The sequence below is a fragment of the Callorhinus ursinus genome, unplaced genomic scaffold, assembly GCF_003265705.2.
Source record: "Callorhinus ursinus isolate GAN/ISIS: 27379988/994484 unplaced genomic scaffold, GSC_fseal_2.0 scaffold86, whole genome shotgun sequence".
In the NCBI taxonomy this organism is placed as follows: domain Eukaryota; kingdom Metazoa; phylum Chordata; class Mammalia; order Carnivora; family Otariidae; genus Callorhinus; species Callorhinus ursinus.
This window is the reverse complement of record NW_027397148.1, coordinates 1717787-1743811: the sequence shown is the minus strand read 5'-3', so window position 1 is coordinate 1743811 and position 26025 is coordinate 1717787. Positions and strand designations below refer to the sequence as shown.

Below are 26025 nucleotides of genomic sequence, written 5' to 3'. Positions count from 1 at the left end.
GACTCTTTGTCTACACCTTTGGAATCAGATGCAGCAATCGAGGACAGATTCCCAATATTTGGAGGCCAGGGTTCTTTTTGCCCCCCTAGCTCCTGTAAGCTATGGGCCAGCTGCTTCAGGAACAGTACACTGTGGCTGGAGTGGGCCACAAGTAGCTGCTTTTGTGCTAAGAGCTGAAATTAACCACAATGTTTCATCTAATCTTCCCCTGGAAGTTGCAAGCCTTCAACAGACTCAGAGTTCCAAAGGACTTACACAGAGAGATTCGGCCAGTACAACTGTTGTCTAGGTGGAAGACAGATTCCTGGTGCTTCCAACTCCACCATTTCCCAGAATCCTCTCCCTTAATGTGTAATTTTTAAATCTTTTATAATGATCTTATACACAAAAAAGATTATTAAAAACATTTAGAAATGTGGTGCCTAGGTGGCTCATTTGGCTGGGTATCCAACTCTTGATTTCAGCTCAGGTTGTGATCTCAGGGTCGTGGGATCAAGTCTCACATCATGCTCCACGCTTGGTGTGGAGTCTGCTTGAGATTCCTTCCCTCTGCCCCTCCCCCCACTTGCATGCTCTCAAATAAATAAATAAATAAATAAATAAATAAATAAATTTTTAAAAAGCATTTAAAAATCACTTAACTTTAGATTCTGTGTTCAGAACCTATGAAGAGTTATACAGGCATTTTTACTATCCATACACGTATGTGGGTATGGATATGTGTATACGTGTGGGGGTGGGAATGATAACAAGTGTGATTATTTAGGGCTCCCAGCTTAAATTCAGACAAGGAGGTAAATTAATCTAAAAAATACACAGAAACAGTTGACTTATTCCCTACAACTATTATCTGTAAACCCAAAGGTGACTGATCTGTTATAAGTTAAGAACCTGAGGCCCAGGTATCAGTTCAGCCCTACCTTACCATGTGATTTTAGGAATATAACTATATTTATGCTCCTGACTAGGGAAAATTCCAGGGTTAGCTCTTTCCACCCTAAATGATCACAAAGCACTTTGGGATTCCCTATTCTAGGTCCAGTGTGTTTCTGAAGGAATCCAATGCTAGCTCTTTGTACCACAAATACTCACTCTTCCTCATGGACACAGCCTCTACTAAGGGATCTTCAAGGAAGGAGGGAGACACACTGCTGCTGCTGGTTGACTTGTGTAGAGTTTCCTCCTGAGAAAGGGGTGGGCAGAGAAATAAGCACTAAGACATTAGTGCTCTCAAGCTAATAACATTTTACTATTAGAGATTTATTTTAATGTGAGGTACCACATTATATCAAAGGTTAAAGGCAAATAGAAGATAAGTTAGAAGGTACCTAAAATTAGACAAGCCTGGGTTTGTGTCCTGGCTTTGTCCCTCATTAGAGTGATGTGACACAGCAAGTTTCTCACCTCAGTACCATCATTTCGTATTTAATACCATCTTTACACTGTATTATTGGATCAGATGAGATAACGCACTCAAAATGCTTAACACATTACCAGGCACACAGTGAATGGTGGTTAATATCATTATTAGGAAAATATTTAACACATTTGTAAAAGTAATAGATTGTAACTGGATGAAGGTAGATGCTATGTGTCTCATTCACTGTTGTTAGTAACAAACCCACTGTTAGTAAGTGATGAATAAATATTAATATTTGTTGAATAAATGGATGAAAATAAACATTTCACCAAATGTCATATGAATCTAGAAAAATGTCTACATTATGCAAAATAAAATTTAAATTCCTATTACCAATGAGATGAGACCTTCTTAATTTGTTTCAGATTATACCAGGAAGAAGTACAATATTTATTCACAAAAAATTTATTATCTACTATGTGATTGAGGATATACATAAACCACAAGACAATGTATTTCCATAATATCTATAGAAAATTGCTAAATATTTTAAATGTGGAAGAAAGAAAATTAGGTTAAAATATTCACCTATGACTATATGAGACATGTGTTAAGCATTTTGAATGCATTATCTCCCTGACCTACTGAGTTAAGGTGACTTTAAGAACTAATTTAGCCATTCACAATAAATGGCCTCACCTAAAACCTACTGCTGAAAGCACTGGTTTCACATAAGCTACAATACAAAGGATCTGGTCAAAGAACAGGGGATGAAAAAAGCCTTTGTAAACCACACAGTTCAAATAAAGAAGGTCTGAGCAGTGACCTCCCCAGTCTTGGTACATACCATGAAGAATAAATCAAGCAATGTAACCAAAGCCTCAACCTGAACACGGTGTAGAGGGCACACAAATCTCCAAAAAAGCTAGCAAGCAACTAGAATGACCTCCTTCTGCCTATGAAAGGTCAAAAGGAAATAAAAGCCAAGAGTATCTCTTAGGAAAAGAAAAAGGAGACATACACAGTAGTCCCAAATAATTATGAGATGGGTGCCACCTTGATTTAAACAGCAGAAACCACCCCCACCCCCACCCCCTTCACATACCTCAGCCCACCTTCCCCAGAAACATTTTTAAAGTCCAATTCTGAGCATGTCCACATGTTCCACACCACTCCTCTTTGCTGTTCTGACTTGCTCCCACTGTGAACAACTGAGAGTCCATCCTGGGGCAGCTGGGTGAGTGCAAGTCAGTCAGTAAGAGACAGAGAAGTGGTGAGGGCACTGGCATGGTGGCAAGGCCTTTTGCGATTTGCTCCCAGAAGCTGTTGGTGATCCTCTGCCAATGCATGCCCACCACAGGCAGATGCACCCAATTTCTCACTGCTTGAAATCTAATCTTCATTAGGCTTAGTTCCTGGCCCAGAGGAATCACAAAGACACTCAGAAGGTGCCAGGGGACTTGGAGGTCAGATCTCCTCACAGAGAGGATGTAGGTGTAGACTCCTCCTTGGCTTGCCCTGTCATGTCTATTCCCTCGACTAAACACTTTCTGCCTGGCTGGGGGATCATGATGGTCTGTGATCTCTAAAGCTATTGCCAGAAACCTGCTTGTTTGTATTGTCTGATCCAGTTACCAGTCTCTGACACTCACTAAACTAGGCCTTTTCTAGTTCTACATCCTGACCAGTGACTCTTAACCAGGTTCTGGTTGGAACAAGGTCACTTCCAGAACTCCTGCTGCTCCTTCACTGCTGCTTTGCTCCAAGGGTGGTACTGAAGGCTGCCAGAATCGTCTCAGAAACTGGTCTGGGTGATTAAAGAATAATTCCTTAATTCTAACTTGGATGAATGTGGAGCGGATGGAGCCAGCAACCACGACAGCAAACAGAAGCCGGGAGGCCGGCTGTGTGTGCGTATTGTCTGTCTGGCCCTGCTGGCAGGGCCTGAGGGAAGAGGGAGGCAAGGATATAATTTCATTTTACACAGTGGAGATACACAATACTGATGCTGTAGACAAAGGGCTTGAGAGAGATTTGGGAAGCACCAGGACCCTGATTTTTTCTGAAAAACAGGGAGGACGTGAGGTCTTCCTCCAAAGGGAAGCAGGGGAAAGATGAAATCTGGAGAACCCTAGCAGAGTTTTCTTTTGCAGACCTGTCTATTGGTATTACTATTACAGAAAGAACAAACTTCACTATGGGTAGGTGTGTGTGTGTGTGTGAGAGAGAGAGAAGAATCCATGGAAAAATATTTTTTCTTTTTCCTTCCCCAAAACAAAGGGAAGCATCCTGAAGATAATACGTTTGCATTTTTTTTTTTACTTATTTTAATACCACTATAATCTAAGACCATACAAATATTTCAAAACTTATCCTATAAACTATGGCCACTGTACTGGTCTTTCCTGAAAAACAGTAAGTAATCCGCTGTTTCATTTCCTGCTAAACAAATTAATTTCAATCCCAACTTTATTAATCGAAAGATGGAAGAGATGAAACAACAATTGGGGCAACATGGTTAGTAAACTAGGTCAGAGAGGGCTTGCATTCTGAACATGGAGTCAAGATGTGTGAAACGGGCTGTCGTGGGACTCACCTCGGAGTCAGAGCTGTCCAGTTCAGCCAGAGTTGGAGCTTTGAGGAGCTTCTTCCGTTGCACAGGCACCTGCTGTGCAGCACTCAATCCATTTTCTTTCGTTTGTGATGTTAAACCTCCATTCACCATCGATGATTCCACAATGTTCTTTGGAGATTCATGGGTAGTTACATCTGGTAAAAGAGAGGCAAAAGTTTACCTTTTCTAAGCTAAGAAAAGTAATCAGTAGACCAAATGCACTTTCCCAAGTACCTCCACTTGGTAGCACAAACCACAAGCCAGCTGACATCGCACTTCCATGTCACACAAATACAACACAGGGGCCTGATATAGTAACGCCTATGTATGTAAAACATTTTTGATAGATATTAACTGTCAGATTAAAGGAAACCTTTAAATAAATAGTAACAGATTCACATTTATACATTAGAACTTAGAGCTGGAAGGAATCCTATAGATAACTGACTATAACTTCTTAATCTTGCAGAGAGAGAACCCAGAGAAGCTAGTTTTAGTTTATTGTCTCCAAAGAGCTAGTGATAGATGGACCAAAGTGGTGGCATACACAGAGCCATAGCAGGCAGATGGCTTTAAGATTTGAAAATGGTTTAATTTGAAAATCAAAATAGTGAACAATCTATATTCATATAAACATGAACACAAAGAATCTGGGATACATTCCTTCAGATAAGCTGATGTAGATTATTCAGAGCTCAAATCTGGGTGGGAAGGTAATACAACAGATCAGAGAAATACAGCAGCAGAGTACAGTGTATACAGAGCACGGAGTACGTATGTGTGAGCACAGAGCGCAGAGCACAAGGTCTGCAGACTACACAGCACAGACCATAGGGTGTGAAGGATACAGATACAGTACATCGTACAGAGTATATTTTTGTAAAATGAAAGACTTTATTTTTTTTTTAGGTAAGGTTTTTTTTTTTTAAAGATTTTTATTTATTTAACAGAGAGAGACACAGCGAGAGAGGGAACACAAGCAGGGGGTAGTGGGAGAGGGAGAAGCAGGCTTCCCGCGGAGCAGGGAGCCCGATGTGGGGCTCGAACCCAAGACCCTGGGATCATGACCTGAGCCGAAGGCAGACACCCAACGACTGAGCCACCCAGGAGCCCCAAGACTTTATTTTGAATATGCATATTATTCATTCAGTTTTCCATTGTGCATAGCTATGTATGGAAGTATACATGGAAAAATACATTAGAAATACCTAAGGATGGAAGTATACAGGCAAAGAAGACATTCAATATATACCCATGAACAGGCTTAGAAGCATCACAGGACAGCATCCATTAGAAAAGAATGAAAACCATGCAAAAAATCTATCCAAACCATGGCAGGCAAATGCAATCAGTACAAGTTATAGTTTCTTGTATAGGGCAAAAGTATACATGTTCTCTGAATTAAAAACATAATATAAATAAATATGGCGCGGCTTTTACGTCCAAGCCAAAAATCATATATAGAAGTAACAAGTGTGGATGCCGCATATGCCAATAAAACATTAAAGGCCACAGTATATAGTGTGGAGTATGTAGTACAGAGGAGAGTACAGAATATATAGTAGTCCAGAGTCCACAGAGCACAGAGTGTATGCTGTACAGGGTACAGAGCGCAGACTAGAGCACAGAGTGCGGATCAGAGAACACACAGAGTATACACTGTGGAGTACAGGGTATGCACAGCATGGAGTATGTACAGTGGACAGAGCATGGAGTATACAGTATCCAGAGTACAGGGCACAGAGCACACAGAGCAGTGTACAGACTACATATAGAGTACAGTGCCTCAATTGTTGTTTCATCTCTTCCCATCTTTCGAATAGGGTGTGCAGTACACCTGACCTCTTGTTTCATGATCTGTGAAATGGGCTTACAATAGACATGTGCTCCTTTTGAAGAGTAAGTTACCAACTGCATATAAAATACCTCCTCAATACGACAACGCACAATAAATGCTGGCGATTATTAACACTGATTTTTATCTCCATGTGTCAGTAAATTAAGGCTCAGGTGACTCAGGCAGGTACACAGCTAGTGTGTGGTACAGCTGATACTTGATTCCTTGTTAGTATTGATTCTAAAGGCCACCTTTTTTGCCCCGTACCCTGTACTCACTCTTCCAATGCAAGTGGAACCAATTTTTTTCAGTATTTCAAATGATGTGTTAAACACAAAGTTTAATAACTACTAAATTAGAGCATTTAAAAGTGAAAAAAATAAAAGTGAAAAAAAAAGCAGTCACTGCATAATTTAATTTACAGACAAACAACATGAAACTGATCTTTGCACATGGAATAGTCTGTGAAACTCCTGCGGTTGAAGGTAAAGGGTACACTAAGCCTGAAAGTGAAATAAGACATGATTAAAGCTCCTTTAGGAGGGAAAGCACTGTAACTGCAGTTATTGTAAAAATATAGCAGTTTCCCTCGCAACATACAATTTTTATATGCTTGAAGTGTAAGGGGTGGATTTCCAGGAAACATTCAGGGAATAAGCGTGTTCTAGTATAGCCTTTCTTGACATTATTAAAAGAATCATGTAAATTTAATTATAAATGATAGGTATCTAGTTTAATATTTACAATTTTTGCTAATTTTAGAGATCAAGAAGGTCAGAGCACATGTCCCTGTGAATGAGAAGAAAGGGTTTGAGTAAGCAAGGAAGGAGAGAGGAAAGGAAGACAAGACAGATCTGTCTATCATTTATTTAACATAAAATTTTTATTTTTTTAAAAGATTTTATTTATTTATTTGACAGAGAGAGAGACAGCGAGAGAGGGAACACAAGCAGGGGGAGTAGGAGAGGGAGAAGCAGGCCCCCTGCCGAGCAGAGAGCCCAATGCGGAGCTGGATCCCAGGACCCTGGGACCATGACCTGAGCCGAAGGCAGACGCTTGATGACTGAGCCACCCAGGCGCCCCTAACATAAAATTTTTAATAGAAAACTTGACAAGACATGCGTTAATTTTCTTATTACCTTTCCAGATGTTAAGCAGCTATAACAAAAACATAACTGGGGGAGGGGCTGCGCTGAGGTGGACTAAAGGGCAAAAGCAGCAAGTTTTTACACAAAATTAAAGGTTAAAATCTTTAAATAAATCTTTCCTAAGGGGATGTAGAGACACTTAACGGAATAATTGAGAAGTTTTCCAGAAAGCAAAGGAGGAAATGATTAGGCTAACTGATTAATTCCTATTCAAGAAAAAAAGGAGTGTTCAAATACAGTCTTGAAGCATATCTTAAAAGATCTTATTCTATAACTTAATTTATTTTATACACTTCCTACAGAATTGCTCATGTTGTTGTAGTAGCTAGGCTTTTAAGAGAAAGCAAGAAGTTAAAACACACACATCCTTGTCTCCTCTTAGCTGCCCAGATCCCAATCGAGGCGCCCACACGGCAGGTATTGTGAGAAGAGAAGCTGTCAGCTTTCCGCGGTGGGTCTCACATCTCCATTCCTCCAAGTCAAAGCTTCCCTAAGGGTGAGACCACTACTAGTGCATGGAGGAACACTGAAAATTTTAATGGTTATATATTTATTTTGATGCTTCAGAAAACATATATCAGATACATGGCTTTATGGATGTTTTTCCTAAAGAAATTTTAAAAGTCATTGATGGTATATTAAAATAATTCAAAAAATACTGGTGGTACTTAAAGTCTGGCAAAAATCTGACCTGAAGTTTAGGGGAAAACTGTTGAGTGACTGTGGATGCCATGAGTTCATTTCATTCTCAATGCAGGAGATTTGAGAAATGACCTAATAGCTCTCTTCTTGTCTGAACACTACAATGAGGTTGATAACTGTAATTTGAGCTCATTGACTGAAACTGAGTTCACTGACTGAAATAATAACCTCATACTGAATTCAAAGCTTTGAGATAAATGGAATTAATTAAAAAAATTACATAACAGGCTTCTCCACATATAAGACTAAATACTGTGTGTGATTTTACCTCATACTATATATTTGTAAAAGACCCAGTGGAACATATTTTTAAGCAAAATTTTTAAGTAGTTTGATTACTAATAACTTTCTGTTCCAATGAAGAAATCCTTATTATTATGTCAATGTATCAAGTGAGAAAACCAAGGAATTGAATAAGACTTTGTACTTCTATATAAGACAGAATTTCTTGAGGAAAAAAACTGGTGATATTTACAAATAAGCAAAAATACTTAAGATGCTAGATATGGCTTTAGAAGTCACATACCTCAGGTTCAGAATCTAAAATGCATAACCATGATATTAAATACTTTATGTAATAACTTTATATATGTTAGATTCACCCAACTGCTGGCTTATTTGGTTGGAGGAAATATGACTCTGATACTGATTACATATTTATTATTTGCATTGCAAAAATAAATTACACTTACCTTAATTAATGTTGAATGGATTATTAAGATTTTCCACTAAGCATTAATATTTCTAAGACATACCTAAGCAGCAGAATATACTTCATTATGTCTTATTCTATACTTAAGTCTAGAGGCATTATCTTATACTACATATTTAAATATTCACTCCTTAGTGGGTTAATTTCCCAACTTAGAGAAGAACTGTATTCCAATCTTTGCATTTAGGTTAAAAGAATGGATCAATTTTTTCCATTTATTATTTGGGACATTTTAATTAATTAGTCAAAATGGAACAATGAAAACATAAAAGTAGCTAGCACAAGAAATTGAGAATGAAGCATGTGGAAATCATGAAGTGCACTTAAAGTAGCAAATGATAAGCAGTTGAAAGCAAATATAATTTTTTGCTACTCTTTTACATCATGGAGGTGAAGAGATTTCGCCCCAAATTGGAAGCCACCATATAATCTATAAGAACACGAAATACACTTATATATAACATGTGTGTGGGCATGCAAACTGTCCAGATCAGCCACCTGTGCTTAATTTATGTTAGCCAATAGTCAATGTGTTTAGATAGCCAGCCACTCCCTTATAGTCCAACTGATGGAAACATCTCCAGAAAAAGAGACACAGTCTCTATAATATATACTGCCAACTTTTGGAGAATATCAGTAACAAATATGTATCAAAACACTTCTGAGTTTATTTTCCAGACCATTTTTATAAGGTTTTTCTTCTTCTCTTTTACAACATTTACTCTGCAAATGGTTAATAAAATAAAAATTTTCAAATGAATAAAGAAAATAGAAAAAGCTCTTCAGTGGTCAGTCAAAAGTGGTAAGTGAAGATTGTAAAATATTTATCTGAGTTTTTTAAAAGCACAAATGACAATGATGTCTGAGACCCACAAATATAAACAGAAATTTAAAAACAGTTGGGAACTAGTTTAGCAATTGGAAGGTGCTCAGTAAATATTCATAAGCAGAATAGGATAGAAGAACTCTTTGGCTCTTTAAATATGAATTTGTATATAAATAAGCTATGCCAACAATTCCAGAAAGAAAACTCTGGAAGAAAATATTAGTGCCAACATCTTATCTCATTTTACATTCAAAACAATAGCTTCCAGGGGCACGTGGGTGACTCAGTCGGTAAGCGACTGCCTTTGGCTCAGGTCATGATCCCAAGGTCCTGGGATTGAGCCCCATATAGAGCCCACATCCGGCTCCCTGCTCAGCTAGGGGAGCCTGCTTCTCCCTCTCCCTCTGCCCCTCCCCCTGCTCTTGCCTGCGCTCTCTCTCGCTCAAATAAATAAATAAAATCTTTAAAAAACAAACAAACAAAAAAAACAGCTTCCAAAATGAAAAATTCTAACTTGCAAAATATTTTATTTGGATTAAGTTGGCTTTGAAAGTTCACTCATATATAAAAACTCAATTTAAAAAGGGGCTGATATTAGAGATCAAATTTAGTCATTGATGATTATCTGTTTCACTACTAATCCCTGTCTACTTAACAGCAGGGACCTAAACTTGTACTACAAACCCAGAACACATTAATTATACAGTTGATCCTTGAACAAGGCCAGGCAGGGGTTAGGGTACAGACTTCCACCCCAGTCAAATTAACAAATTCAGCCTACTGTTGACTGGAAACTTTACTGATAATATAAACGGTCAACTGACACATATCCTGTATGTTATGTGTATCATAAATATTCATGTGTGTGTGCACATGTATATATATATACACACACTATTCTAATAAAGCTAGAGAAAAGAAAAAAAATTTTAAAGAAAAGAAAATATTAAAATCATAATAAAGAGAAAATGCATTTACAGTCCTATATGCAGATTTACTGAAAAAAAAAAATCTGTGTAGAGGCAGGTCAGGCCAAGCTGGAGGCAGCAGTGAGCCTGGTAGCATGATGGTGATATTGTGCAGCCTGGGGCCTTGGCAGAGGCAGCTGCCCAGCGGGCAGGCAGCCACAATGGCCTGGGGATACTGTACAGCTGCCCCACCTGCCTGTAAGTATGGCCACACATGAGTAGGAGGTGAGGAGTCCATGCTTGGTAGGGGGTGGTCCCAGGCCTGCAGCAGCCTGCACAGCCCCTGAGCCCCGTGCACAGAGGACTAGGGAGCAGGAGTGATGGGTGTGTGGGCTCCCTGTGCAGCACCATCCTGTTCTCTGGGCACATTCCTTGCTTCAGCTCAGCATCCTGTCCACGAACCCTGGGGGTAGACCCTGACCATCCTGTCAGCAATAGGAGGCAACCTGCAGCCCTGTTCAGTCTTGGTTCCCTGGGGGCTGCTGAAACCTCAGCAGGCTTCCCTGGGCCTTCATGGGTCCTCGGAGGGCAGCAGGTTAGTTGCCTTCCTTTTGGTCCAATGAAGACTGGGGTGGACAGTTGTAAATAAATGTGTAGCTTTTGCTGTGAACTCTTAAATTATTCCTATAAGTAGACCTGAGCAGTTCAAACCCAGGTTGTTCAGGGTCAACTGTATTTTACAACCAAAGCCATTAGAACATATCTGTATTTTTATACTCCCAAACAGCACTCAGAATCATTCATGACCAGGCTGCATCCAGAGGGAGCACTGGGACACCAAAGACAGCTCTTGCTTATCAACTGAGGAGCGGTGGTCCTCTGAAGCAGCTGACAGCTTTGAGTCTAATTACTTAAATAACTAAATGCTTAGAGAATAAGAAGTATCAAAACTTTGTTTCTTGAAATTTTTTTCTATTCTCTTAAGGCAAAGTTCTGTTTTAGATTTTGACATCATTGCTTTAGAAGAGTGTGGGTGAGGGGTTCCTGGGTGGCCCAGTAGATTAAGCCTCTGCCTTCAGCTCAGGTTATGATCCCAGGGTCCTGGGATGGAGCCCCTGCCTTAGGCTCCCTGCTCAGTGGGGAGCTTGCTTCTCCCTCTGCCCCTCCCCCTGCTTATGATTTCTCTCTCTCTCTCTCAAATAAATAAAGTCTTAAAAAAAAAAAAAGAAGAGGAAGAAGAAGAGTGTGGGTGAGAGACAGTAACCGTAAGGATGGGCAGTCAAATTCCATAACCACAGGGATGGCATGATGGTTCTTCTATAATCCTTCGTAGGCAACAGATTTATTTTAATTTTTTTTAAGTATATGGTTTTCAAATAAGCAGAATGTTTTATCTTACTGACCACAGCTTAGAAGAAGCCTTTCAATTTTCTTCTTTGACATGTTTGGACAAGCAGATGAATGAAATGTTTTCACAGAAACCACAAAACCCATGTCAGGTGTGAAAGCGCTTTTTTTTTTTTTTTTTTTTTTTACCTGACAAGTCAAAACTGTAAGACATGCTAAGTGGCCGCATTGCTGAAAAAAGAAAACAAACAACAAAAAGAAAATAATTCAGCTGTTAGGAATATACAGGGAGGACAAAAAAGGGAGGAGGATTCAAGAAGACCTATAATGGCACATTTCAGACGTTAAGGCAGAAGGCAGAGAATAAAAATCCGAAATACAACAAAACCATGAGTCTTAGTTTCAATTATATCACTAAGACTTGAAATGGAGTAACAATAAAAGAAAAAAACTAACTTTTTAAAGAACATGTTAAGAATGAAAGCATGATAAAGATACAAAACATTTTAAAGAAACAGTATAGGATTTTGGCTTAAATATAACATGATTTTAGGGTACAAAATTTTTTAAATTTAAGAATAAATGTGTTCTTAAGTAATTTATTTCAGGATGAAAATCTGACCAAAATCTCTCCCTAAGGTGAAACACTTCATAAAAAATCTCCCTTAGGAACTAGCATCACAATGCATCACTATACTGCCTCTTGCAGGCAATGTAACCTAGCAGTTGAAGAGAGGCCCCAGGAGCCAGAATGTCTGAGTTTAAATCTCAGCTCTGCCACTTACTAGCAGTGTGATTCTGGGAAGGGTACTTAACCTCTCTGTGCTTCGGTTACTTAATCTGTAAAATGGGAAGAATGGTACTTATCTCATGAGATTGTTAGTGAAGATTACATGACCCGACCAAAAAAAGGTGCTTGCACATAGCAAACAGTGCTTCACACATAATAAAAGCTCACTAAATATGATTTAAGAATAAAGTTATTTATTTCCTATTGAAATAATTTGTCTTAAAATTTTTATTACATATGCTTAAAACCACTGAATTGTGTACTTTATATGGATGAATTTTATGGTAGATAAATTATGCCTCAATAAAGCTATTTTTTAAAAAAAGCTTACTACAAAGATTTGATTAATTTGAGTATTCATGACAGTGAGAATTAACTATTTTCACTGCAGCCCAAAACTCTTACCAGTACCTTCTATCCTATGATCTAGGTTGAGGGAGGGCAAGCACCTTTATGGTCAGAAGAGGACAGAACCTCAGATCTATAGTGGGGGTGGAAGTATAGGCATAATGTGCAGAATGTCTCCCCTGTTCATGTCTTCCAGGTAGATTTCCAGGTAGAGTTCTAACACTTAAATTTAATAGAATGTAAGTATCTCTCAATATGTTTTCTGGCAGATGTTTTTAAAGATTTAATTTATACTTACAATCCAAAGTCTCAACACAGTATTAAAAAAAATGATGTGAAGGTAGAGCATTCAGTTAGATCCCAAATACAACTAGGCAAGATGCTGGAATCATATGTAGATGTTTTTAAAAGCACTTATGTCAAAAAAGGAAATGTGTATCTTAAACTGGGCAAATATAGCAACTATTAGTTGACAATCATACTGTTTGATGACTAGGAAATAATATTTTAAGTATATCATTCTAGTAAATAAATTAGGATGTAACTTTTAAGTAAGCGTTTTACTATGTTTTAGTTACCTCACAGAAAAGTAGTTAAGGAATTTTATACTGATCAGAATAATCATCCACTCACAATTCAAAAACTCCTATATTTCTTGTAGAAACACTTTTCTAGATATGTCTCCTCAGGCAAGGGAAACAAAAGCAAAAACAAACTAATGGGACTACACCAAATAAAAAGCTTTTGCACAGTGAAGGAAACCATCAACAAAACTAAAAGGCAACCTACTGAATGGGAGAAGATATTTGCAAATGATATAAACAGTAAGGGATTAATATCCAAAATATATAAAAAAACTTATGTAACTCAACACTGAAAACCCCAAATAATACAATTAAAAATGGGCAGAGGACATGAATAGACATTTCTCCAAGGAAGACCTCCAGATGGTCAACAGACACATGAAAAGATGCTCACCATCACTCATGATCAGGGAAATGCAAATCAAACCCACAATGAGATATCACCTCACACCTCACAGAACGGCAAAAAACAAAAATATAAGAAACAACAAGTGTTGGCAAGGATGTGGAGAAAAAGGAACCCTTGTGCACTGGTGGTGGCAATGTAAACTGTTGCAGCTACTGTGGACAACTGTATGGAGGTTCCTCAAAAAATCAAAAACAGAATTACCATATGATCTAGTAATTCTACTACTGGGTATTTATCCAAAGAAAATGAAAACATTAATTCAAAAAGATATATGCACCTCTATGTTTACTGCAGCATTATTTACAACTGCCAAGAAATGGAAGCAGCTCAAGTGTCCATCAATTGAAGAATGGATAAAGAAGATGTGGAATGGATAAAGAAGACGTAAAGAAGGTATGTGTGTGTGTGTGTGTGTGTGTGTGTGTGTGTGTGTGTGTGTGTGTGTATACACATATCCACACAATGGAGTATTATTCAGCCATAAAAAAGAATGAAATCTTGCCATTTGCAACAACATGGATGGATCTAAAGGATATGATGCTAAGTGAAATGTGTTGGTTAGAAAGACAAATACCATATGATTTCACTCATATTCGGAATTTAAGAAACTAAACAAAGGAAAAAGAGACAAAGAAAAAAAGACCCTGGTGGTTACCAGAGGGCGGGGGGTGGGGGGATGGTGAAACAGGTGAAGGGGACTAAGAGGACATTTGTCCTAATGAGCACTGAGAAGTGTATAAAATTGCTGAATCATTATATTGTACACCTGAAACTAATATAACACTGTGTGTTAACTTTACTTGAATAAAAAACCCCCACCTATTTAAAAAAGCCTGCATTTCTGTAAAAGGCATCCGAATCAGCAAAGAAGTCAAACTCTCATCCTTCGCAGATGACATGACACTCTATGTGGAAAACCCAAAAGACTCCACCCCAAAACTGCTAGAACTCATACAGGAATTCAGCAAAGCCACAGGATATAAAACCAATGCACAGTAATCAGTTGCATTTCTACACACTAACAACGAGACAGAAGAAAGAGAAATTAAGGCTCCCGTTTACAATTGTGCCAAAACCCATAAGATACCTAGGAATAAACCTCGCCAAAGAGGCAAAGGATATGTACTCAAAAAACTATAGAAAACTTATGAAAGAAATTGAAGAAGACACAGAGAAATGGAAAAACGTTCCATGCTCATGGACTGGAAGAACAAATACTGTTAAAATGTCTATTCTACCTAGAGCAATCTATACATTCAGTGCACTCCCTATCAACTTTTTTCACAGAGATGGAACAAATAATCCTAAAATTTGTATGGAGCCAGAAAAGCCCAAATAGCCAAGGGAATGTTGAAAAAGAAAACCAAGGCCAGTGGCATCACAATTCCGACTTCAAGCTCTGTTACAAAGCTGTGATCACCAAGACAGTATGGTACTGGCACAAAAACAGACACATAGATCCATGGAACAGAACAGAGAGCCCAGATACGGACCCTCAACTCTATGGTCAGCTAATCTTTGAGAAAGCAGGAAAGAATATCCAATGGAAAAAAGACAGTCTCTTCAACAAATGGTGTTGGGAAAATTGGACAACCACATGCAGAAGAATGAAACTGGACCATTTCCTTACACCACACACAAAAATAAATTCAAGATGGATGAAAAACCTAAATGTGAGACAGGAATCCATCAAAATCCTAGAGGAGAACACAGGCAATAACCTCTTCTACATCGGCCACAGCAACTTCTTTCAAAACACGTCTCCAAAGGCAAGGGAGACAAAAGCAAAAATGAACTATTGGGGAAAAAAAAATGAACTATTGGGACTTCATCAGGATAAAACCTTTTGCACAGCAAAGGAAACAGTTGACAAAACCAAAATACAACCAACAGAATGGGAGAAGATATTTGCAAATGTCTTATCAGACAGAGGGCCAGTATCCAAAATCTATAAAGAATTTATCAAACTCAACACCCAAAGAACAAATAATCCAACCAGGATGGGTGCCTGGGTGGCTCAGTCGGTTAAACGCCTGCCTTTGGCTAGGGTCCTGATCTCAGTGTCCTGGGATCAAGCCCCACCTCGGGCTCCCTGTCTGCTTCTCCCTCTTCCTCTGCCCCTCCCCCCTGCTCATGCGCAGGCGCTCTCTCTCTCAAATATATTTTTTAAAAATAATCCAATCAGGAAATGGGCAGAAGACATAAACAGACGTTTCTCCAAAGAAGACATACAAATGGACAATAGACACATGAAAAAGTGCTCAGCATCACTCGGCATCAGGGAAATACAAATCAAAACCACAGTGAGATACCACCTCACACTGGTCAGAATGGCTAAAGTTAACAACACAGAAAACAACAGATGTTGTCAAGGATGTGGAGAAAGGGGAACACTTTAGCATTGTTGGTGGGGATGCAAACTGGTGCAGCCACTCTGGAAAACAGTATGGAAGTTCCTCAAAAAATTAAAAAATAGAACTACCCTATGACCCAGCAATTGTACTATTTACCCCAAAGGTACAAATGTAGTGATCCGAAGGGGCACCTGTACCCCATGTTTATAGCAGCAATGTCCACAATAGCCAAACTATGGAAAGAGCCCATATGTCCACTGACAGATGAATGGATAAAGAAGATGTGGTACATATATACAATGGAATACTACTTAGCCATCAAAAAAATTAAATCTTGCCATTTGCAATGATGTGGATGGAACTAGAGGGTATTATGCTGAGTGAAATAAGTCAATCAGCGAAAGACAATAATCATATGATCTCACTCATACGTGGAATTTAAGAAATAAAACAGAGGAGCATAGGGGAATGGAGGGAAAAATAAAGCAAGACGAAATCAGAGAGGGAGACAGACCATAAAGGACTCTTAATCATAGGAAACAAACAGGGTTGCTGGAGCGGAGGAGGGTAGAGGAATAGGGTAACCGGGTGAAGAACATTAAGGAGGGCATGTGATGTAATGAGCACTGGGCATTATATAAGACTGCTGAATCACTGAACTCTACCTCTGAAACTAATAATATACTATATGTTAATAAAAAAAATTCATTGCAGAAACTTGAAATTCAATAATCAAGATATTCTGGATGCAGAAATTATGTTTTAAACAGAAAAGGATTTCATAATTTAGCTAATACTCATTGAAGAAATAAGTCTTCTACCTCAAAATGCTGATTTTACAAGTGCTTCAAATTTAATTTTTAATGTTTTTCTAAAGAAAAATCTAAACATTTATTAATTGTAATTGTTTATAATTAATTATATTTAAGACTTCTATGAAGGAATATTACAATTAACCGTTGTAGAAGTAAATATCCAGTTTCTGCTGTCCATAATCTGATTGATTGGATCATAGTATTTATATATGCATTAGTGTGTGGTTTTCAAATAAATATCTGTGAATCATAAAAAAAGCCTGCATTTCTTTTTTTTCCAAGCATATATATTTTTTTTAATTTTTATTGTTATGTTAATCACCATACATTACATCATTCGTTTTTGATGTAGTTTTCCATGATTCATTGTTTGGGTGCATAACACCCAGTGCTCCACGCAGAATGTGCCCTCTTTAATACCCATCACCAGGCTAACCCATCCCCCCACCCCCCTCCCCTCTAGAATCCTCAGTTTGTTTTTCAGAGTCCATCCTCTCTCATGGTTCGTCTCCCCCTCTGACTTACTCCCCTTCATTCATTCTTCCCCTCCTGCTATCTTCTTTTTTTTTTCTTAACATATATTGCATTATTTGTTTCAGAAGTACAGATCTGTGATTCAACAGTCTTGCACAATTCACAGCGCTCACCATAGCACATACCCTCCCCAATGTCTATCACCCAGCGACCCCATCCCTCCCACCCCCCATCACTCTAGCAACCCTCAGTTTGTTTCCTGAGATTAAGAATTCCTCATATCAGTGAGGTCATATGATACATGTCTTTCTCTGATTGACTTATTTCACTCAGCATAACACCCTCCAGTTCCATCCACGTCGTTGCAAATGGCAAGATCGCATTCCTTTTGATGGCTGCATAATATTCCATTGTGTATATATACCACATCTTCTTTATTCATTCATCTGTTGATGGACATCTTGGCTCTTTCCACAGTTTAAAAGCCTGCATTTCTGAATTCAAATACTATGAACTCTAGATTTTCCTAATTATACATAGCAAATAAAAGACAACGTATTCTCAAAGCACTTGCCACCCTTCTCTAATATCTTCTCATTCTATTCTTCTCTGATACATGGATCTATCTTTTTTTTTTTTTTAAAGATTTTATTTATTTATTTGACAGAAACAGCGAGAGCAGGAACACAAGCAAGGAGAGTGAGAGAGGGAGAAGCAGGCTTCCTGCTGAGCAGGGAGCCCAATGCGGGGCTCGATCCCAGGACCCCGGGATCATGACCTGAGCCGAAGGCAGACGCTTAACCGACTGAGCCACCCAGGCGCCCCGGATCTATCTTTTGAAATATGATTAACTACTACATAAGAAAGGGATGCTATTATTTCTTGGAAGATGAGGTTTGGATCTTTTCCAAGTTCTGTATATCACAAAGAGCAGAGAAATCAAGCATAACAGCAATTCAGAAGTTTACGGAAAAGATGCTTTTTAAAGGTACAATTTATATTTAAAACCCAAAGTCTCAATTCAGTATGAGATGTTAGGAAAAAGAAAATGACTGGACATGAACAAAGACTGATGCACAAGAATAGTATTTTCAGACTTGACAGGAAAAAAAAATGGAGAGTCTGTCAAACAATAGGGAAATAAATTTAGCCATATGTCAGGATACAAGGGACTATTTAATGACATGGGAAGATGTTCACATCACATACAATGTTAAGTGAAGAGAACAGAATACTGTGCATACAGTTCTTGTCTCCATTTCATACTGCACAAGTAGATTCACAGTGGATGCTTCTGGCTGTTGAAATTATGGGTAACATTTCTTCTTTAAACATTTACACATTTCCCCAATTTCTATAGTGGGATTCTGCTCACAATTACATGGAGGGAAAAGGTTATAAAAATATTTAGGAAAACGTCTCCTCAAGTTCATTCTGCCAACCTCATCCTAATCAAACTCCCCAAAGCAAAATTGTATGGTAAGAACCAATGATTCATTCAGAAATGAACCCAAATCCCTTACTTTCCAATAAGATTCAAGATCAGTTTGAAGTCAGAATTGTAGAAGATTCTCACAGAATGAACAATCACTTTCTGTAACAGGTCAATTCTGATGGTTGTGAAACACCATTCATAAGGTTAAAATAAAAAATAAAATAGTAAGATATGCTTGCAACATAAAATTGATATTTAGTTGTTTTTTTAAAAGATTTATTTATTTGAGCATGAGAGAGAGACAGAGAGTGCCAGCGTGCGAATGGGGGAAGGGGCAAAGGGAGAGAATATCCAAGTAGACTCCTCTGCTGAGCTCGGAGCCCGACATGGGGCTCCATCCTAGGAGCCATGAGATCAGGACCAAGAGTCGGTCACTTAACAGACTGAGCCACCCAGGCACTCCTGATACTTAATTATTTTAGTAGGTTTTTATTAGTAGGTTTTATTTAGTAGGTTATTTTAGTAGTAATTATTAAAGTAGGTTTCCTGATATTTAGCATCTAATTTGTTTAAAATGAAATAGAAGAATATGTATGTGACAAAGGCTTACAATGACTCTTTTAAGCAATGAGGGTGTCCCCTTGACACTCAGAAGGACTGCTAGTGTCTCCCTCAGATGGCCTCACTAACGCCTTCTGATTGGCTGGTGGTAATGGTCTTGCAGCATGAACATACACAACACTCCAGAGTCATTCTGTAAGCATCTGCGGGCAGGCATTATTTTTTTAAATTTTTATTGTTATGTTAATCACCATACATTACATCATTAGTTTTTGATGTAGTGTTCCATGATTCATTGTTTGCGTATAACACCCAGTGCTCCATGGAGAACGTGCCCTCTTTAATACCTGTCACCGGGCTAACCCATTACCCCACCCCCTCCCCTCTAGAACCCTCAGTTTGTTTCTCAGAGTCCATAGTCTCTCATGGTTCGTCTCCCCCTCTGATTTCCCCCTCCTTCAGTCTTCCCTTCCTGCTATCTCTGCACCTCAGGAGATGACATGGTTTTTAACAGAAAAGGTTCAAAAACTATTAGAAAAGTGAAGGAACCATATGTCAAATATCATCCACACTGTATAAGAACATTATGCCTATCTTGCTCCTTTCTCTATTCTATTGGTACTTCCACTGAAGCTGACAATCCCTCAGCCTAATTGCTCTGTACTCCTGTAAATCATGAAGTTTACTTTTCTCATGGTAATATATTTGTTTTGTCTCATAGTTTTGTTGAAATCTTTTCTTTTATCCCCACTGTTTCTTTTCAAGGTATACCAATTTAAAAAAATTCAGTCTTAAGCTAGCATCCCATAATACCACTTCCTTATTTTTCCACAGAGGTTCTTACTCTTTGAGGCTGTGTACTCTTTAGGAAACTGAGGAAAGCTATGGACCTCTCTCCAGAAAAATTCACATACATACACTTTGTGAAATAAACACACATTTTTTATATTTCAGGGGATTCACAGACTTTCGTCAGCCCCATTCAAGGACTCTCAGGATACTAACTCTTGGTGCACATGGCTTCTATGTTTTAGTTCATTATTATACAAATGCTTATATGGATTTGTCACTTAGCATACTTTAAACATTATTTTTAAGAGACAACACTTGCTGCCATAAAAATTAGACAGGGATAAACTGATACAACCTTTACTCACTCAGTAGCTTTGTAACTGGAAGGTACATTCAATTACTGCAGCACCTATGGGAGCACTTCTATAACAATGAACAAGAAGAATGTGGGCCCTGCTGGCAAGAAGGTCACAAGGTAAAAGAAGGGCTGAGAATCTAACAAGAGGATACCAACATGACATGACTGAAGAATTCCAGGCTGGAAGCAGGGACAGCAGTCAAAGCTGATGTGATAAACTAGACAAAGAAGATGACAGGCTGGGTTAGGATAGTGTTGGGAGGAAACTAACAAGATCTAGACTGAGAAACATCAACAGGGCTTGGCTGTTAGGTAGAAGTCAGAGACGACACAGAAGTTCTGTGCTTGAGCACACTGAGATGGGGAAACAGAAGAAGATGGTTTGGGAGAAAACAGATGGGTTCTCCTGGCCTGCTGTAGGCCCTAGCTAGCAGACAGCTGGATGAACAGGTGTATGCTCAGAGAGATTGGTGCATAGATGGGAGCTTTAGTAGCCAGAACAAAAACCATGGAAAAGGGTACAGTTGCTCAGAGAGAGATGAGCCCAGGATAGAAATCTGAAGGACCAAGCAGAGTCTAAAAGAGGCAGAAAAAGATATCAGGGGAGAAAACTGGGAGAGTGTGGTTCCTTTCCTGTTCAGATGCCACTATCATCTGTTTTCCTAAAGGAAGTTTCTCTGAATCCTTTGGGCATCTTTAATCTTACAAATAGGTGGAGAGCTGTATAAACAAAAATGTTTACAACCATTTTATAGTATGGTCTTTCTATAAATCAAAATCAATGTGTATTTATAGTACACATTAAAAAACATTACATAAATATAAAGAAAGTTCGGGAATAAGTTAAGTGATATCAGATAACAATCACTGCTTTCATCACATAATACTGTATCTTTAAACTGATAATTAAGACAACAGAAATGTGAAGTAAAACTATATATCATATTTCTAAAACATAATAGCTTTGTATATGTATTACAATTTATGATGTATTTTGACCACAATTCTATTTGTTACATAAAAGCCATAATTAAAGTGCAGAGAATTTTTATCCTCCTTCTGCCAATGAAGAAATCAACACTCAGAGAGGTAAAGGGACTCTTCTAAAACCACAGTCTAGAGAATGGCAGAGCAATTCCCACTAAGCCATGATGCTCTCATGGAGTTCAGTATCATATGGGGAAAGAATTTCCTATTCTGTGAATTTCAAGTATAAACTTCGAGTGTGTGTGTGTGTGTGAGAGAGAGAGAGAGAGAGAGAGGAACAAACACTGTTTTTACTTTGCACCATTATGCCACTACTTTTCGCTGGTCTGGCTGTATAGAGACACTGGTTCAAGTGGCTGAGGCTAGACCAGCAGTGCAGTAAGCAGCTGACTCACCTAATCTGCTGCGTCTCATCTCCTCTGGTGAGACGGGCCGCAGCTTTCTCTCTGCTTTGATTTCTTCTAATATTCTTTCATGGAGGCTCCGTGGCCGTGGTGGAGTGGGTTTCAGTTTTCTGGCTGAGACCTTGGGGGGAAAAAAAGTAACGGCTATAGACTTCAGTGGATGTCTTTAAATTCTTACTGAAGTCCATTCCTATAGTACAGTATTATGAAATTGTATTTCATTGATTGCAACACTGATAAAGGACTACTTTAAGCTATAGGGAGATTACTGGATTTCACAGTAACAGTCATATGTGCTCAACCAATTGTAAGGAGTCAGTTTTGCTGAAGTTATAATTATGTTCACAATATGCTACCATGATAGGCAATCAACTGAAATGTAACCTATACTTTATTACTATTACTGTTTTTAAAAGTAACATTTTTGAGTAAATCATCACAATCTTCTTAGATTACTCTTGTTATCTTCTTTCTATAGTTGAAGAAATAAAGGCTCAGAGAGGCTGATTAATTTGCTTAAGGACATGTGGCTACTAAACTGCACCATAACTCAAGTTGTTTTGAGTTAAATCATCTTAAGACAGCTTTGTATTGAATAATTTTAAGTATTTTTTCTGTCACTGAAGAGTATAACTTACAGTTAGGCTTCATCATTCTGAGAATAAAAGATCAGTGTAAAACTGTGTGTAAAAACTACGAGAGCTGAGTTCTAGAGACCATGTCCTAGAGGACAGCACATTGCTATGTGACCTGCAACCAAGGGGAACACTCAGATCACATACCGGATTTAAAGGGGGTCTTGATCTGATGAAGTCCAGGATGATTTCATGAGCACTTTTTTTTAACCGAGGGGGAATATCACCATTGACCTGGAAAGAGACAAAAAGTACAAGGTTCATATGACTATAGGATTATCATTCTAAGTTTCTGGATACAGCTATTACCTCAAATTACTGAAAGTGTACTTTGGCTCTACCAAAGACATATTTCGAATCAATAAAATGGAGAATAAATAGCTGAGTGATTCAGAGCAAAAACAACCCATATAGAATTGAAGAAAATACAAGTTCATAAAGTGAATCACTAGTTCTACCACTTGGTGAAAATATATACTAGATTCATCCTTTCCTACAAAAAGTTTCTAAAATTATGAATGTGAGTGGAATAAATAATACTATGCTTATTAATTATTTTATAACTTATAAAGCCTTTTACTTCTTATTTTCATCCTTGTACAAAACCTAGGTACCAGGAAGGACTGGTGACTTGAGTCACATTCTATAGATAAAACTCAGGCTCATGTCAAGGAGGGTATCTGTTGCAGTCACACAATTACTAAGTTCGAGAGTTTTGGTAAAGCCCTCATCTGCCTCTGACTCCTGCTCTTATGTACTCTCTTTATAGCAATGTGTTATAGAAAGAAAGTTTTTAAAAAAGATTTTATTTATTTATTTGATAGAGAGAGAGAGACACAGCAAGAGAGGGAACACAAGCAGGGGGAGTGGGAGAGGAAGAAGCAGGCTTCCCATGGAGCAGGGAGCCCGGTGCGGGGCTTGATCCCAGGACCCTGGGATCATGACCTGAGCCAAAGGCAGACGCTTAACCAACTGAGCCACCCACGTGCCCCTAAAGAGAAATTTTTAAAAGCAATTTAAGAAAACCCCAGAAACCCACAAAAAATAACAATTTAAACTCACATTCTGACTACCCCAGAAGGCACAGTTGTGACCATTTTGTCCTATTTATTTCCCAGTCTTAATATGAAAAAAATAGAACCTGCCTAGGCATTTTCTGTCATGCTCCTCATGAAAGATGGATGAAAAAAGAAATGTTAACAAGTTATAAATTTTTAAAAATGACAAATACCTAATACTTCTCAAAATCCAGAAAATTAGCATACTGTTTTCATTAATGCCTGACTGAAATCTCCTTTCCCCCTCTACTTTGGAGACCTCTTTGATTACCCCATCATATTCTAATAACTTTATAATATCAATTTTGTTGGAGAGAAGAAAAAGATAATTTGGTTATTCCTCTTCCATCAATGGTTGATTTTTTTATTTCAATAGGTTAGAAATGTTTCTTTATGCTTCACAATTTGTTATTGGAAATGTCACTTAAATTTTAGAATTACTGTAAAATTCGGTAAAATCTTTTAAGTTTTTTTTTAAAGATTTATTTATTTGAGAGAGAGAGAGTGTGAGAGCCAGAGGGGGGGAGGGGCAGAGGGAGAAGCAGACTCCCAGCTGAGCGAGGAGCCTCACACAGGGCTTGATTCCAGGACCCTGAGATCATGACCTGAGCCGAATGCAGACACTTAACTGACTGAGCCACCCAGGCCACCCTCAGGTATTTTTGTAAGACTAAGATTTCAGGGTGTGGACAGCTTTCTTGTCCTCACCAACCCTAAATACTACTTTAATTGCTCACAAGTCATTAATCAGTTGGTTATTCCTCACTGCAGATGTATAAGTTTAGATTTTTTGTCCATGTTGCTACTTTGTGTCCACTGACAAATAATGTTAAATATATTTTTTATTATTTATTTATTTATTTATTTGACAGAGAGAGACACAGCGAGAGCAGGAACACAAGCAGGGGGAGTGGGGGAGGGAGAAGCAGGCTTCCTGCTGAGCAGGGAGCCTGATGCGGGGCTTGATCCCAGGACCCTGGGATCATGACCTGAGTCGAAGGCAGACGCTTAACGACTGAGCCACCCAGGCGCCACCTTAAATATATTTTTTTAAAAAAGGATCTGAATTGCCACTCCTAAGCCCAGTCTGCTCCCCAAATGCGACCCCTCTGAGTACAGGGTGTGTGACAAGCTTGCTGTGACCTACACAGCATCCACTCTCTTCTTCCCTGGGCCACACCTCCCACCCCTGAATGAAGGCAGGATGGCCCATGGAAAAATTTAGTAGTAAAAGCTGCTTGAACTGCTAGTACTTGGTGTAAGGAGGGCATGTCTGCTAGCAGCCCAGCTGGAGGCTTAATGTGACATGACGACAACCCTCTACCTATGGATTTGGTGTTACATAAGATTTTTTTAAAAATCCTTATTGTATGGAACAACTGAATCAGACTTTCCTATTATTTTCAACTCTACTCCTGAGCAGGATAATACATATCTTTCTAGCCATTTTTCATATGATTTTACTTCAGTGTTTACTTTCCATCACAACACCAGTGTTTAGGGAATTGGTTTAAATAAGGCCAGGGTTGTAAACTCCGTTCCCCAAACAAGCACGTGAGTTCAGTTTCCACACTAGTCAGAAACTGTACCCTGGATCCCAATTACAAAATGTGCATCAGTGCTCGTGAGGTAGACGGCAGAACAGTATGGAAGTGAGTCAGTGAAAGTCTGTACCAGGATGAAAAAAAGTAACTTTGTGCTAATGTCATTCTGCTGCTGATTCAGTGAAATTATTTTCCTATAAATACAGAACACATACTGAAACAAGCTCTCTGAGCTGCAATGATAAATGATTCCTGGATGAACAAAATAGTGAGCCACAAGTAAATAAGACATTTATACAACGTGATCTCATTTCTGAGACACAATATCTTAACTTCTAAATAACAGATGTTGTTTCTACATCTTCATTTTTAAAAGGTGAGTTATTTGAAGCTATTTGTTAGAATTACAGCATTTTACTCAAACATTTTAGAAAAAGCCAGTTTAAATCTTTTACACTTCTGTAACTTAATATTCTGGGTAATATCCAATATGGCTAAGCCACCAACTCCCAACAACAGCACAACTGTACCGAAAACAGAGGATTACTAAGGTATGGTTATGTAGTTCAAACCTGAGAATGAAATTAAAAACATCTCAGCATAGTGCTTCGGGTACAGAGAGACCATGTTTGAAAGCTCTCTGTGTTCACTCTTTATAAAAATGTTTGTTTTTATTTTTATTTATTTATTTTTTGGTTGGTTTTTTATCCCACTTTCTCATGTGTTTGTTGGCCATCTGGATGTTTTCTTTGGAAAAATGTCTGTTCATGTCTTCTGCCCATTTCTTGATTGGATCATTTGTTCTTTGGGTGTTGAGTTTAAGAAGTTCTTTATAGATTTTTGATATTAGGCCTTTATCTGATATGTCATTTGCAAATGTCTTCTCCCATTCTGTCGGTTGTCTTTTGGTTTTGTGGACTGTTTCTTTTGCTGTGCAAAAGCTTTTTATCTTGGTGGAAGTCCCAATAGTTCATTTTTGCCCTTGTCTCCCTTGTCTTTGGCCATGTTTCTAGGAAGATGTTG

The 26025-nt window shown here is 38.4% G+C and overlaps 2 protein-coding genes across 9 annotated transcripts in view; one reads left to right on the top strand and one right to left on the bottom strand.

Moving 5' to 3' along the window:
• Positions 1-26025, bottom strand: part of SPIRE1 (spire type actin nucleation factor 1) — a 225816-nt gene that overhangs the window by 20593 nt on the left and 179198 nt on the right. For all 8 annotated transcript variants that reach the window (XM_025865189.2, XM_025865190.2, XM_073888012.1 and 5 more), the window contains 4 exons: positions 22548-22634; positions 21757-21886; positions 3957-4129; positions 1093-1183 (listed from right to left, as the gene is read on the bottom strand). In XM_025865189.2, the coding sequence (XP_025720974.1) occupies positions 1093-1183; positions 3957-4129; positions 21757-21886; positions 22548-22634 (481 nt within the window). The remainder of the gene's footprint in view (positions 1-1092; positions 1184-3956; positions 4130-21756; positions 21887-22547; positions 22635-26025) is intronic.
• PRELID3A (PRELI domain containing 3A) overlaps positions 1-26025 on the top strand; it is a 155325-nt gene that overhangs the window by 62890 nt on the left and 66410 nt on the right. The window lies entirely within an intron of this gene.